Genomic DNA, 13,250 nt, shown 5'->3' on the forward strand with positions numbered 1-13,250 from the left:
GCACACGCTGTACATGGTACTGAAACAACTGGTTCTCCCGTAGCACTCTCCATACAGTGACGTGGTCAACGTTACCTTTACAGCAGCAACTTCTCTGACGCTGAAATTAGGGTTATCGTCAACTGCACGAAGAATTGCCTCGTCCATTGCAGGTGTCCTCGTCGTTCTAGGTCTTCCCCAGTCGCGAGTCATAGGCTCGAATGTTCCGTTCTCCCTAAGACGCCGATCAATTGCTTCGAACGTCTTCCTGTCGAGACACCTTCGTTCTGGAAATCTGTCTCGATTCAAACGTACCCCGCCACGGATATCGCGCCGTGCTAATCCGTACATCAAATGGGCATCTGCCAACTCCGCATTTGTAAACATTGCACTGATCGCAAAACCGCGTTCGGGATGAACACTAACCTGTTGATGCTCCGTACTGATATGCTTGATGCTAGTACTGTAGAGCAATGAGTCGCATGTCAACACAAGCATCGAAGTCAACATTACCTTCCTTCAATTGGGCCAACTGGCGTTGAATCGAGGAAGTACGGTACATACTGACGACACTAAAATGAGCTCTAACATGGAAATTAGGCGTTTTCGGACACATGTCCATATAACATCTTTTCTTTATTTGTGTGTGTGAGGAATGTTTCCTGAAAGTTTGGCTGTACCTTTTTGTAACACCCTGTATAAAGTTGCCACCCTTTCACCGCAAGACTTTTCTTAGAAGTTAAAATCAAGTTGCACCTTCGGTGGCAAGGTTAATGTTTTAATTGTTAGTGTTTTCTACCGTTTCCAACCCTCGTACAGGGGGCTGCATAGTTTGTGTGCTTATGTAAATTGTTAAAACTCTTAGTTTAAAGTTACCAGTGTAGTCTTTCAGAGGCTGTTGTGAGTGTTCGTAACTACGGCCGTGTCAAAAGGGAGCGGCAAGGTTCTCTGCCCGACAGCTCATACTGTCAAAACTTGTTTCTTTCTGCCTTTGAATAAATTGCAACTTTGATATTTAGAGGGTGCTTTCTGATTATAATTTTAAATCTGTTTATTTTAAAAATGCCTTTAGGTACTATTAAAGTGAATAAAATTCCCATTTGTTAAAAGGAATTTGGTTATTATTTCATCAGTTATTCCCTGGCAACTAATTCCATGCTTACATAGTGTGATTAAATGTGTTAATATTCTTTGAAAATAAATCACGGTTCAGCCCTGGTACGCCGACGATATTCTACGCTTCGTTTTGTTGCCCTCATAGCAGGCCATTCAGGGCTTACATTTCTGCAGGCAAGCGGCCACCCGCGCACGGCAAGAGCTTCTACAGCTTGTGTTCGTGATTCTCAAACACCACCTGAGCCAGGAGAGTCCCCCAGTCTCTCCCCAATTGGGCACATTTGGAATATTGTGGACGGGCCGTCCCACCAGCTCAAGATTTTGACCATCTTACGCGCCAGACGTGGAAGAACGCGCTGTTGACTTGCTCAGTTTGTGAAGCCCTTTCTCTTGAATATATCATCCATTTTTTCTGAAATTGTAATAATTTGTTTGTATGCTCATGTTTATCACATCTACCTATTTCGGTCCCATTTGGATAATTCCTTCTTGGTGCGACTTTTTTTTTCTTAGAGAGTATATGCGCGCAGAACATTACCCACGAATTGCAGCAACACTCCGCAATTGCTAAATATGTATTGGAATTGGATATACGTCCGAATCTCCTTCTCCCCCTCCCTCTGACCATCTCCTCCTTCTCCTCTCCCTCTCTCCACCCATCTCCTTCTTTCCCTTTTCCCTCTCCACCTCCTCCTACCCTCTCTCTCCATCTTTTCGATCCCTTCTGTCTCTTCATCTCCGTCTCGTCCGTCTCCCTGACGATTTTCTCCTTCCCTCTCTCTATTAAATTTCCTCCCCTTCTCTTTCTCTCTACATCGTCTACCTCCTCTCTTTGACTTTGCGCTGTGTTCATTGATATTGCAAGCGAAACTTCCATTGAGAACTGCAGTCGCATAAAATGATTTTAAAAAACGGTTCGGCCCATTGGCATATGGAGTACGAGAGAGATATCTCCAGCTGCTGGATTTCTGAGGTTAGTAGCTCCAGTGACAGTATTTCACATGGTTTCAATCTGCGAACGCATAGGATTAGCAAGTTTCGTAAGATGCAGATAGCGTAGTCTCGTAATCACAAGCTGAGAGACCGTAAATGGAACTTTCTTTTACATTTTTCTGTTAAAACCGACTGTGAGGAAGAAAAAAAAGCAGCGTACTGGTGTGCATAAAATTTTGTTTAGAATTACTTTCAAGGAGAAAGAATGTATATGGGAAAAACAAATTTTCTAGTGATAGTCCTACTATAGTACACTACTGGCAATTAAAATTGCTACACCACGAAGATGACGTGCTACAGACGCGAAATTTAACCGACAGGAAGAAGATGCTGTGATATGCAAATGATTAGCTTTTCAGAGAATTCACACAAGGCTGGCGCCGGTGACGACACCTACAACGTGCTGACATGAGGAAAGTTTCCATCCGATTTCTCGTACCCAAACAGCAGTTGACCGGCGTTGCCTGGTGAAACGCTGTTGTGATGCCTCGTGTAAGGAGGAGAAATGCGTACCATCACATTTCCGACTTTGATAAAGGTCGGATTGTAGCCTATCGCTATTGCGGTTTATCGTATCACGACATTGCTGCTCGCGTTGGTCGAGATCCAATGACTGTTAGCAAAATATGAAATAGATGGATTCAGGAGAGTAATACGGAACGCCGTGCTGGATACCAACGGCCTCGTATCATTAGCAGTCGAGATGACAGGCATCTTATCTGTATGACTAACGGATCGTGGAGCCACGTCTCGATCCCTGAGTCAACACATGGGGACGTTTCGAGACAACAACCATCTGCACGAACAGTTGGACGACATTTGCAGCAGCATGGACTATCAGCTCCGTGACCATGACTGTGGTTACCCTTGACGCTGCATCACAGACAGGAGCGCCTGCGATGGTGTACTCAACGACGAACCTGGGTGCACCAATGGCAAAACGTCATTTTTTCGGATGAATCCAGGTTCTGTTTACAACATCATGACGGTCGCATCCGTGTTTGGCGACATCGGGTGAACGCACATTGGAAGCGTTTATTCGTCATCGCCATACTGGCGTACCACCCGGAGTGATGGTATGGGGTGCCATTGGTTACACGTCTCGGTCACCTCTTGTTCGCATTGACGCCCATTTGAACAGTGGCCATTACATTTCGGATGTATTACGACCTGTGGCTCTACCCTTTATTCGATCCACGCGAAACCCTACATTTCAGCAGGATAATGCACGACCGCATGTTGCAAGTACTGTACGCGCCTTTCTGGATACAGAAAATGTTCGACTGCTGCCCTGGTCAGCACATTCTTCCGAGCTCTCACCAATTGAAAATTTCTGTGGTCAATGGTGGCCGAGCAACTGGCTCGTCACAATACGCCAGTCACTACTCTTGATGAAATGTGGTATCGTGTTGAAGCTGCATGGGCAGCTGTACCTGTACACGCCATCCAAGCTCTGTTTGACTCACTGCCCAGGCGTATCAAGGCCGTTATTACGGCCAGAGGTGGTTGTTCTGGGTACTGATTCCTCAGGATCTATGCACCCAAATTGCGTGAAAATGTAATCACATCTCAGTTCTAGTATAATATATTTGTCCAATGAATACCCGTTTATCATCTGCATTTCTTGTTGGTGTAGCAATTTTAATGGCCAGTATTGTAGTTAAACGGACTGCGAGAAAGAAAATTAAACCGCACATTTTCGCATCACAACTTAGGACAGCATTTTCCTTCTTGTAGTATGTTTTAACAGAAAAAATGTATATTTATGTTTAAAAAAACATATAGGCCATGTCGTGTAATAATTTGGAGTGTGTCGGCCAAAAGTGTTTCAGAACTTTTGTTAGTGGTATTTCCCATTTATGTATATATTTATACATTATACTCATTTTAAAAACGTATCCTGTGACCGTCTCAATGTTTATTAGACTATGGAGAAATTTTTTTTAGTGCATTGGTCTAACACTTTTCGAGGTTTTACTGCCTTGTTGCACTTGATCTGTGCTTTATCATTATAAGTAGATACTCGTGGCGTAAAAAACAATTCATTTAATTTTCCCGGTCCAGACTGGGTTCTTTTCAAATTATGCTGATGCAGTAGCTTCATATGAGCAATCCTACACGACTTAGATCTGTGTTTAATGAGGGAAAGTTGCCCAGGTCACACCAATACTCAGGAAATGAAATAGAAGTAATCCGCTGAATTATAGACGCAAATTTTTCACGTCAATTTGCAGTAGGAAACAATGGATACTCGCACAGGTCAAGCCAATACACTGGAAATGGGAGTAACCCACTGAATTATGGGTCCATTAGAACACAATGGGACCCGTGATCTAGGGATAGCATCTTTGATTCATAATCAAAACGTTTTCTGTCCCGGATTCGATCCCCGCCTCTGCCTAAATTTTGATAAATAGTCAGCATTGGCGGCCGAAGACTTCCGGCATAAGAAGTCAGCCTCATTCTGCCAACGGCCTTGTCAAAGAGGGCGGAGGAGCGGATAGAGGTTCAGGGCACTCTCTTGTCCTAGGGGTGGGAAATTACCCCTAGAAGCGGAAGAATCAGCAATGATCAACGACATGAGGATGCAGAAGGCAATGGAAACCATTGCATTAAAGACACGTAACGTGTATCCACAGGACATGTGGCCTGTAGTTGAAGAAGTGTCATGATTATTTCTCCATTGGCAAAAGATTCCGGAATAGTCCCCCATTCGGACCTCCGGGAGGGGACTGCCTAGGGGGAGGTTACCATGAGAAAAAGAGTGAATAATCATCGAAAGGATAATGTTCTACGAGTCGGGGCGTGGAATGTCAGAAGCTTGAACGTGATAGGGAAACTAGAAAATCTGAAAAGGGAAATGCAAAGGCTCAATCTAGATATAGTAGGGGTCAGTAAAGTGAAGTGGAAGGAAGACAAGGATTTCTGGTCAGATGAGTATCGGGTAATATAAACAGCAGTAGAAAATGGTGTAACAGGTGTAGGATTCGTTATGAATAGGAAGGTAAAGCAGAGGGTGTGTTACTGAGAACAGTTCAGTGACCGGGTTGTTCTAATCAGAATCGACAGCAGACCAACACCGACAACGATAGTTCAGGTATACATGCCGACGTCGCAAGCTGAAGATGAACAGATAGAGAAAGTGTATGAGGATATTGAAATGGTAATGCAGTATGTAAAGGGGGACGAAAATCTAATAGTCATGGGCGACTGGAATGCAGTTGTAGGGGAAGGAGTAAAAGAAAAGGTTACAGGAGAATATGGGCTTGGGACAAGGAATGAAAGAGGAGAAAGACTAATTGAGTTGTGTAACAAGTTTCAGCTAGTAATAGCGAATACCCTGTTCAAGAATCACAATAGGATGAGGTATACTTGGAAAAGGCCAGGAGATACAGGAAGATTTCAATTAGATTACATCATGGTCAGACAGAGATTCCGAAATCAGATACTGGATTGTAAGGCGTACCCAGGAGCAGATATAGACTCAGATCACAATATAGTAGTGATGAAGAGTAGGCTGAAGTTCAAGACATTAGTCAGGAAGAATCAATACGCAAAGAAGTGGGATACGGAAGTTCTAAGGAATAACGAGATACGTTTGAAGTTCTCTAACGCTATAGATACAGCAATAAGGAATAGCGCAATAGGCAACACAGTTGAAGAGGAATGGACGTCTCTAAAAAGGGCCATCACAGAAGTTGGGAAGAAAAACATAGGTACAAAGAAGGTAGCTGCGAAGAAACCATGGGTAACAGAAGAAATACTTCAGTTGCTTGATGAAAGGAGGAAGTACAAACATGTTACGGGAAAATCAGGAATACAGAAATACAAGTCGCTGAGGAATGAAATAAACCGGAAGTGCAGGGAAGCTAAGACGAAATGGCTGCAGGAAAAATGTGAAGACATCGAAAAAGATATGATTGTCGGAAGGACAGACTCAGCATACAGGAAAGTCAAAAAACCTTTGGTGACATTAAAAGCAACGGTGGTTAACATTAAGAGTGCAACGGGAATTCCACTGTTAAATGCAGAGGAGAGAGCAGATAGGTGGAAAGAATACATTGAAAGCCTCTATGAGGGTGAAGATTTGTCCGATGTGATAGAAGAAGAAACAGGAGTCGATTTAGAAGATATAGGGGATCCAGTATTAGAATCGGAATTGAAAAGAGCTTTGGACGACTTACGGTCAAATAAGGTAGAAGGGATAGATAACATTCCATCAGAATTTCTAAAATCATTAGGGAAGTGGCAACAAAACGACTATTCACGTTGGTGTGTGGAATATATGAGTTTGGCGACATACCATCTGACTTTCGGAAAAGCATAATCCACACAATTCTGAAGACGGCAAGAGCTAACAAGTGCGAGAATTATCGCACAATCAGCTTAACAGCTCATTCATCGAAACTGCTTACAAGAATAATATACAGAAGAATGGAAAAGAAAATTGAGAATGCGCTAGGTGACGATCAGTTTGGCTTTAGGAAAAGTAAAGGCACGAGAGAGGCAATTCTGACGCTACGGCTAATAATGGAAGCAAGGCTAAAGAAAAATCAAGACACGTTCATAGGATTTGTCGACCTGGAAAAAGCGTTCGACAATATAAAATGGTGCAAGCTGTTCAAGATTCTGAAAAAAGTAGGGGTAAGCTATAGGGAGAGACGGGTCATATACAATATGTACAACAACCAAGAGGGAATAATAAGAGTGGACGATAAAGAACGAAGTGCTCGTATTAAGAAGGGAGTAAGACAAGGCTGTAGCCTTTCGCCCCTACTCTTCAATCTGTACATCGAGGAAGCAATGATGGAGATAAAAGAAAGGTTCAGGAGTGGAATTAAAATACAAGGTGAAAGGATATCAATGATACGATTCGCTGATGACATTGCTATCCTGAGTGAAAGTGAAGAAGAATTAAATGATCTGCTGAACGGAATGAACAGTCTAATGAGTACACAGTATGGTTTGAGAGTAAATCGGAGAAAGACGAAGGTAATGAGAAGTAGTAGAAATGAGAACAGCGAGAAACTTAACATCAGGGTTGATGGTCACGAAGTCAATGAAGTTAAGGAATTCTGCTACCTAGGCAGTAAAATAACCAATGACGGACGGAGCAAGGAGGACATCAAAAGCAGACTCGCTATGGCAAAAAAGGCATTTCTGGCCAAGAGAAGTCTACTAATATCAAATACCGGCCTTAATTTGAGGAATAAATTTCTGAGGATCTACGTCTGGAGTACAGCATTGTATGGTAGTGAAACATGGACTGTGGGAAAACCGGAATAGAAGAGAATCGAAGCATTTGAGATGCATTTGGTGCTATAGACGAATGTTGAAAATTAGGTGGACTGGTAAGGTAAGGAATGAGGAGGTTCTACGCAGAATCGGAGAGGAAAGGAATATGTGGAAAACACTGATAAGGAGAAGGGACAGGATGACAGTACATCTGCTAAGACATGAGGGAATGACTTCCATGGTACTAGAGGGAGCTGTAGAGGGCAAAAACTGTAAAGGAAGACAGAGATTAGAATACGTCAAGCAAATAATTGAGGACGTAAGTTGCAAGTGCTACTCTGAGATGAAGAGGTTAGCACAGGAAAGGAATTCGTGGCGGGCCGCATCAAACCAGTCAGTAGACCGATGACCAAAAAAAAAATAGAACACATGAAATACCTCGGAGAATGCGATGTTTTTACACATCATCACAGATTCAGAAAATATCGTTCTTGTGAAATACAACAGGTTTTTTGTTCACACGAAGTACTGAGTGCTATCGACAAGGGATTTCATGTTGATTCCATATTTTTAGATTTCAAGAAGGCTGTCGAGACCGTTTTCACAAGCTTCTTGTAATCAAGTAGAGTATCATCGCAGTTATGCTACTGGATTCACGATTTCTTGTCATAAAAGTCACAGTTCGTAGTAATTGACAGAAAGTCATTGAGTGAAACAATAGTGGTAGCTGGCGTTGCCCAGTGAACTCTTATAGACCCTCTGCAGTTTATATTCCACAAAAACAATATAGAAGACAATCCGAGCAGCCTTCCTCGATGGTTTACAGATGATGTTGTCGTTTACCGTCTGGCAAAGCCAGTAATGGAGTAGTACCAATTACAAAATTATTTCCACAAGACATCTGTACTGTACGAAAAGTGGCGAACGATACCAAGCATTAAGAAGTGTGTGGTCGACCACGTGAGTACTAAAAAGCTTCCGTCAGATTTTGGTTACACAATAAATCAACAAAGTTAAATACCTAGGGAACCAAACTGGAAGCATCATATGTAAAACCTTGTGTGAATGTGAAACAAAGATTGAGTTTTATTAGCAGCACTTTTAGAACATGGAGCTAATATACTAAAGACTCTATCCACACTATACTTGTCCGTTCTCTTCAAGAGTACTGGTGCGTGGTGTGTGATCTACACTACATAGGATTCACGGCGGACATCGATAAAGTTCAAAGAAATATTGCTTAGACCGTCTTTGGGTCATACTAGTGCTTAGCAAGTCCTGCACGATTACATGAGATGGAAGTCTTCAACTTGAAAAGTCGTGTTTCTCCTTTTGAACGTTATTCTATTTTATTTCTTGAGCTGCCAACCACGCAACATCTTGAGAATATTATATCTGTGTCAGGTATTAAGTGCCGCGCGGTATCAGCCGAACGGTCTGAGGCGCTGCATTCATGGACTGTGCGGTGGTCCAGGCGGAGGTTCGAGTCTCCCCTCGGGCATGGGTGTGTGTGTGTTTGTCCTTAGGATAATTTGGGTTAAGTAGTGTGTAAGCTTAGGGACTGATGACCTTAGCAGTTAAGTCACATAAGATTTCACACAAATTTGAACATTTCAGGTATTAAGTTGCCCTCTTACTGCAAACTGGTCTATTTTTGTATTTTACTCCTAATCATGAAGTACGACTCCTTCACATCTTTGCAGATTGTTTGTTGGTCTGTGTGTGTGTGTGTGTGTGTGTGTGTGTGTGTGTGTGTGTGTATGTCAAATACCAACGATAAATTATTTTAGAAAATCATCATATAAATAAGCCTATCGGGGGTCTGAATTTTTTATATTACATGCCACTGACTTTAGTTTGAGACGGCGATTAATTTTTCTAAACTTTGTTACAGCTCATAAGAATGTTCGTTTATTTATGACTCACGGCGGTCTCATGGGTATTCAAGAGGCAATATACCATGCAATACCGGTCATAGGATTCCCTGTCTTCGCAGACCAGTTCCACAATATGAACAGAGCTGAGGAGCTTGGATTTGGAATTAAAATCACATTTGCAAACATATCTCTGGAGTCAATTACTTGGGCCGTCAGTGAAGTACTGGAAACTTCCAGGTACGAACAGCATTTCTCCCTTTTAAATTTCATTTGTTCGTTCTGTAATGTAATAAGGTGTTCCCTTATTTTAATATTGAACATATGTAATTAATTTTCTGGGTTTGCTAATAATATGTCTGTACTGATTCCAGTTATCGAGAAGCAGTGCAGTACAGATCTCGGCTGTTCCATGACAGTCCAAGGACGCCTCTGGAAGAAGCAGTTTACTGGATAGAATACGTCATAAGGCACAAAGGAGCTCAACATTTGCGTTCAGGGGCTCTTGATCTCTCGTGGTTCCAGCTGCTCTTGCTGGATGTTGTTGGTGCTATTATTCTAGTTACAGTTATACTTCTCTTTAGTGTCTCTGTGATACTCCGACTGCTGTTGAGAACGATTAGGCATGTTCCCGCTGTAATGACCAAAAAGAAAGTTTCCAAACGAGACTAAATTTTCAGGGACTGCTCCCGTCTGGCACGTGCCCTTCGCTGTAGGACCCAGAAGTGTGTGAACGCAGTTATCACGTAAAAAACATAAGTTGTCGCAAGAGTTCTGCGGGCTACTTCCGTGGTCGGTCATAAATTTGACCTACCTCTTTACCTCTAGTCTGTGCTGGCGCCTCCATAGAGTTACACTAAGAGATACGTCACGGTACTGTTTGGATCAAGTACTTACTCGTCCTGCACTCCGAGCTGGCGCCCGTCTGGTACATAATTATCACTCACTTTGGCACCCTTTGTCCCGGCAGAAGTGACACTTGTTGACTGGAAATATTATGCTTGTACCTGAGGCTCACTATTTCACTGCCATACTGGGGTACTATCGTCTTGATAATAAAAAAGAAATGTCATTATTTCACATTTATTTAAGATAACCATAAGAACTCTACTCTTGAACTGATAAATTTGTACAAAGTTCTCAACCGTTCACCGGCACTGATGATCATTCCGGATACGCATGTAATATTACGATCTAGTAAAACGTGTGAAATAGATAAATAAAATAATAACCACCCCAGCAACGTATGTGCCACAGTTTTATTTTATTTAATTATGTCTGAAAACATACATCACATAATATAAACATAGTGAAACCGATAGCCAAAGGGATGCAGCATTCGGTTACGATTGTGAACGGGGCTGTAATCAGTTACTATTGCTTGCCTTTTACAGTTACATACATTTATTTTTAAAACAGTAATTCCAGAAACAATAAATATAAAAGTACCACACGTTATTAATGAAGGAATAAACAACTGTGTAAATAATAGTGCTTTCAGTGCGTTACAATTTAGCAAATCACCATAAAATACAGATACAGATAATGTTTTAGAAAACAAGCCACTGTGATTACAGCTGAAGGCCTTACACGCCAAGAATGGCAATAAATTAAGAATGTTTAAGAACTCGCTGCAATTACAACTTACAGGTAATGAAATATTAAAAAGTAAGTGGCCACAGACACAGCAGAAGGTATCCAGGAATGGCAGTAAATAAGGTTTTAAGGCTTACTGCTAAAATACAAATATCGAATTTTGTTTTAAGCAAATGACCACAATCACGACTGAAGGCCTTACACGCCAGGAACGGCAATTATATACAAAATTTAGAAACCTGCTGTAAAACAACAAATACAGGCAAAGGTTAATTAAAAGAAACAAGCAACTGACCAGCAAACGGGTGAAAAAAGATGATGGTAACCTTGTAACACCACCCTTACACTGCTAGATTCATTCCAGAAGGCGACCGGAACTATTCACTAGACATACATAACCTTTAATGCAGTCATTACAAGGTATGATAATAAATAATACAATAATAAAACACAAGGACAAATCACAGACGGTGCTCCAGGAATCGACCTCTGAGAAAGTCTGGCAATAAACACTCTCGCGAGCGATGAGATAGACAGCCAAGAGTTGCATTCACTGCACAAGATGGTAACTCAGACTAGTGGCAATCTAACGAATGACTAGTGACAATTTTGCCGAAGCTGCCTGACGCCCGATAGACCAATGCAACGATGGAACAATACGCCAAAGCCTGAACCGGCGGTCTGCACTACGTCCCCAGAATGCTGTGTTCAGAGCGCCTGGAACGAGAAAGGAACCACTACCAGATTTCCGCCCGATTCCACAAACCCGAAAATCTGAACAAACAAGTCACAATACAGAACACCAGACAAACTAACAGTAATTAAAACCCCACTCGATTTGCGTGCGAGGCAAAACCGAAATGTAACCAGCCAGAATCAGCAACCACACGTCATTGCTGAAACAGTCGCAAAGCAAGCCGAAACCAAGTACCACATGAGTGACATCAAATTCATTATCCACACAAACGCACACTGAACTCACTGTGACTACTCTGACGACGGTAGGCAGAGTGAAACTAATCTCTTCACTGCTTTATTAATTCACAGTTGAGGAACCACACCGTCTGTCTAATCACTGAGCCAAGTGCTTTTAACACAGTGGGGTCTTCAACTACTAAACGTTACGCAGATCTACCAAACTGCACACGACGGCGTGATGATAATCTGACACAACATCACATACGCACTACGGGGCCCACACGGGTGACAGACTCCACTCTACTTGGATTGAACGCACTCATCTTAAAGCTTGCTGGATCTTGTTTACGACGAGGTCGTGTACCCTCGTAACCACAGCCCTTACAGGCAGCAAACCGAACTGCCCACTCGGACGACCCAGAAAAACACGGCGTCGCCCCAAAAGTAGGGCAACAGTTACTACATCATAACCGTCGCTGCTGCCACTAGCAGACAGGCAACGCTTGCGAAACGAGTGGTCCCAGGCCGGACGTTGTAACCGAGCGGTTCTAGGCGCTTCAGTCTGGAACCGCGCTGCTGCTACTGTCGCAGGTTCGAGTCCTGCCTCGCGCATGGATGTGTGTGATGTCCTTAGGTTAGTTAGGGTTAAGTAGTTCTAAGTCTAGGGGACTGATGACCTCAGATGTTAAGTCTCATAGTACTTAGAGCCATTTTTCGAGTGGCCCCAGTCAAGGCGAAAAGAAGACAAACAACCGCAACCATGCCAACTAAAGGATACAGTCTGTCCTCCAACAGAGGGAGGAAACCTACAAACAGCACCAACGCGAGCCGACAGGACGGCTCACATACATAGATAATTTTAGTCTGATAATAAAAGCAATACCAGTTTTCTAGAAACAGGTATCACATAATAAGACGCACTTTGAATGTTGTGTGGCCAATATTTAGCCACGTGTTAGGCTTCATAGGCTGCTGCCATTTTTTTAGAGAGCATGTGCCGTAGTTGGACACAGCTTGCAGATGAGGAAATGATCCATGATTAACTCTTCTCCGCACACATACAGGGTGGAGTCACAAGAAAATCGCCAGTTATTCGGATTGGTCTTACACCTACCGACTCCTAATCGCAGTCTGCTGGGCGTTAATCCATGGCAGCCAGCGTTCTTCACAGCCAGAAGTCATATTCTCACATGACACCATCCATTCTGTGATGTTGTGGTCACGGTTACGTCATGAATTTAATCTAAATGTTGAAGGTTGTTCAGTGAGGGCTCTGCAGTTTGGAGGAAACTTCGGTCACAACGTCGTCCTCTATGACGGACGACCTAGCGACACAGAGAACGGAAGTATTACTACAGCCTTGTTGTAAGAGACACGAAATGTGTCCTAAACCAAATACGAGAGTTGACTGACTTCTTAGGGGGTTAAATTTCAGTTTTAGATATTCGGCAACCTCCATCTTCGACTGTTTTCGGCCGTACGTCGTCCCGGCAATTGTTATATAAAACTTTTGAATTAATTAGAAGCAGAATTGATAAA

The 13,250-nt window shown here is 42.6% G+C and overlaps 1 protein-coding gene across 5 annotated transcripts in view; it reads left to right on the forward strand.

Annotated features, from left to right (window-relative positions):
- The window catches only part of LOC126284670 (UDP-glycosyltransferase UGT5-like), a 36,932-nt gene extending 26,492 nt beyond the window's left edge, over positions 1–10,440 (forward strand). For all 5 annotated transcript variants that reach the window (XM_049983774.1, XM_049983776.1, XM_049983775.1 and 2 more), the window contains 2 exons: positions 9,218–9,437; positions 9,572–10,440. In XM_049983774.1, coding sequence (XP_049839731.1) covers positions 9,218–9,437; positions 9,572–9,869 — 518 coding nt within the window. In that variant the 3' untranslated portion in view covers positions 9,870–10,440. The remainder of the gene's footprint in view (positions 1–9,217; positions 9,438–9,571) is intronic.
- The last annotated feature ends 2,810 nt before the right edge of the window (positions 10,441–13,250 follow it).

The sequence above is a fragment of the Schistocerca gregaria genome, chromosome 8, assembly GCF_023897955.1.
Source record: "Schistocerca gregaria isolate iqSchGreg1 chromosome 8, iqSchGreg1.2, whole genome shotgun sequence".
In the NCBI taxonomy this organism is placed as follows: Eukaryota; Metazoa; Arthropoda; class Insecta; order Orthoptera; family Acrididae; genus Schistocerca; species Schistocerca gregaria.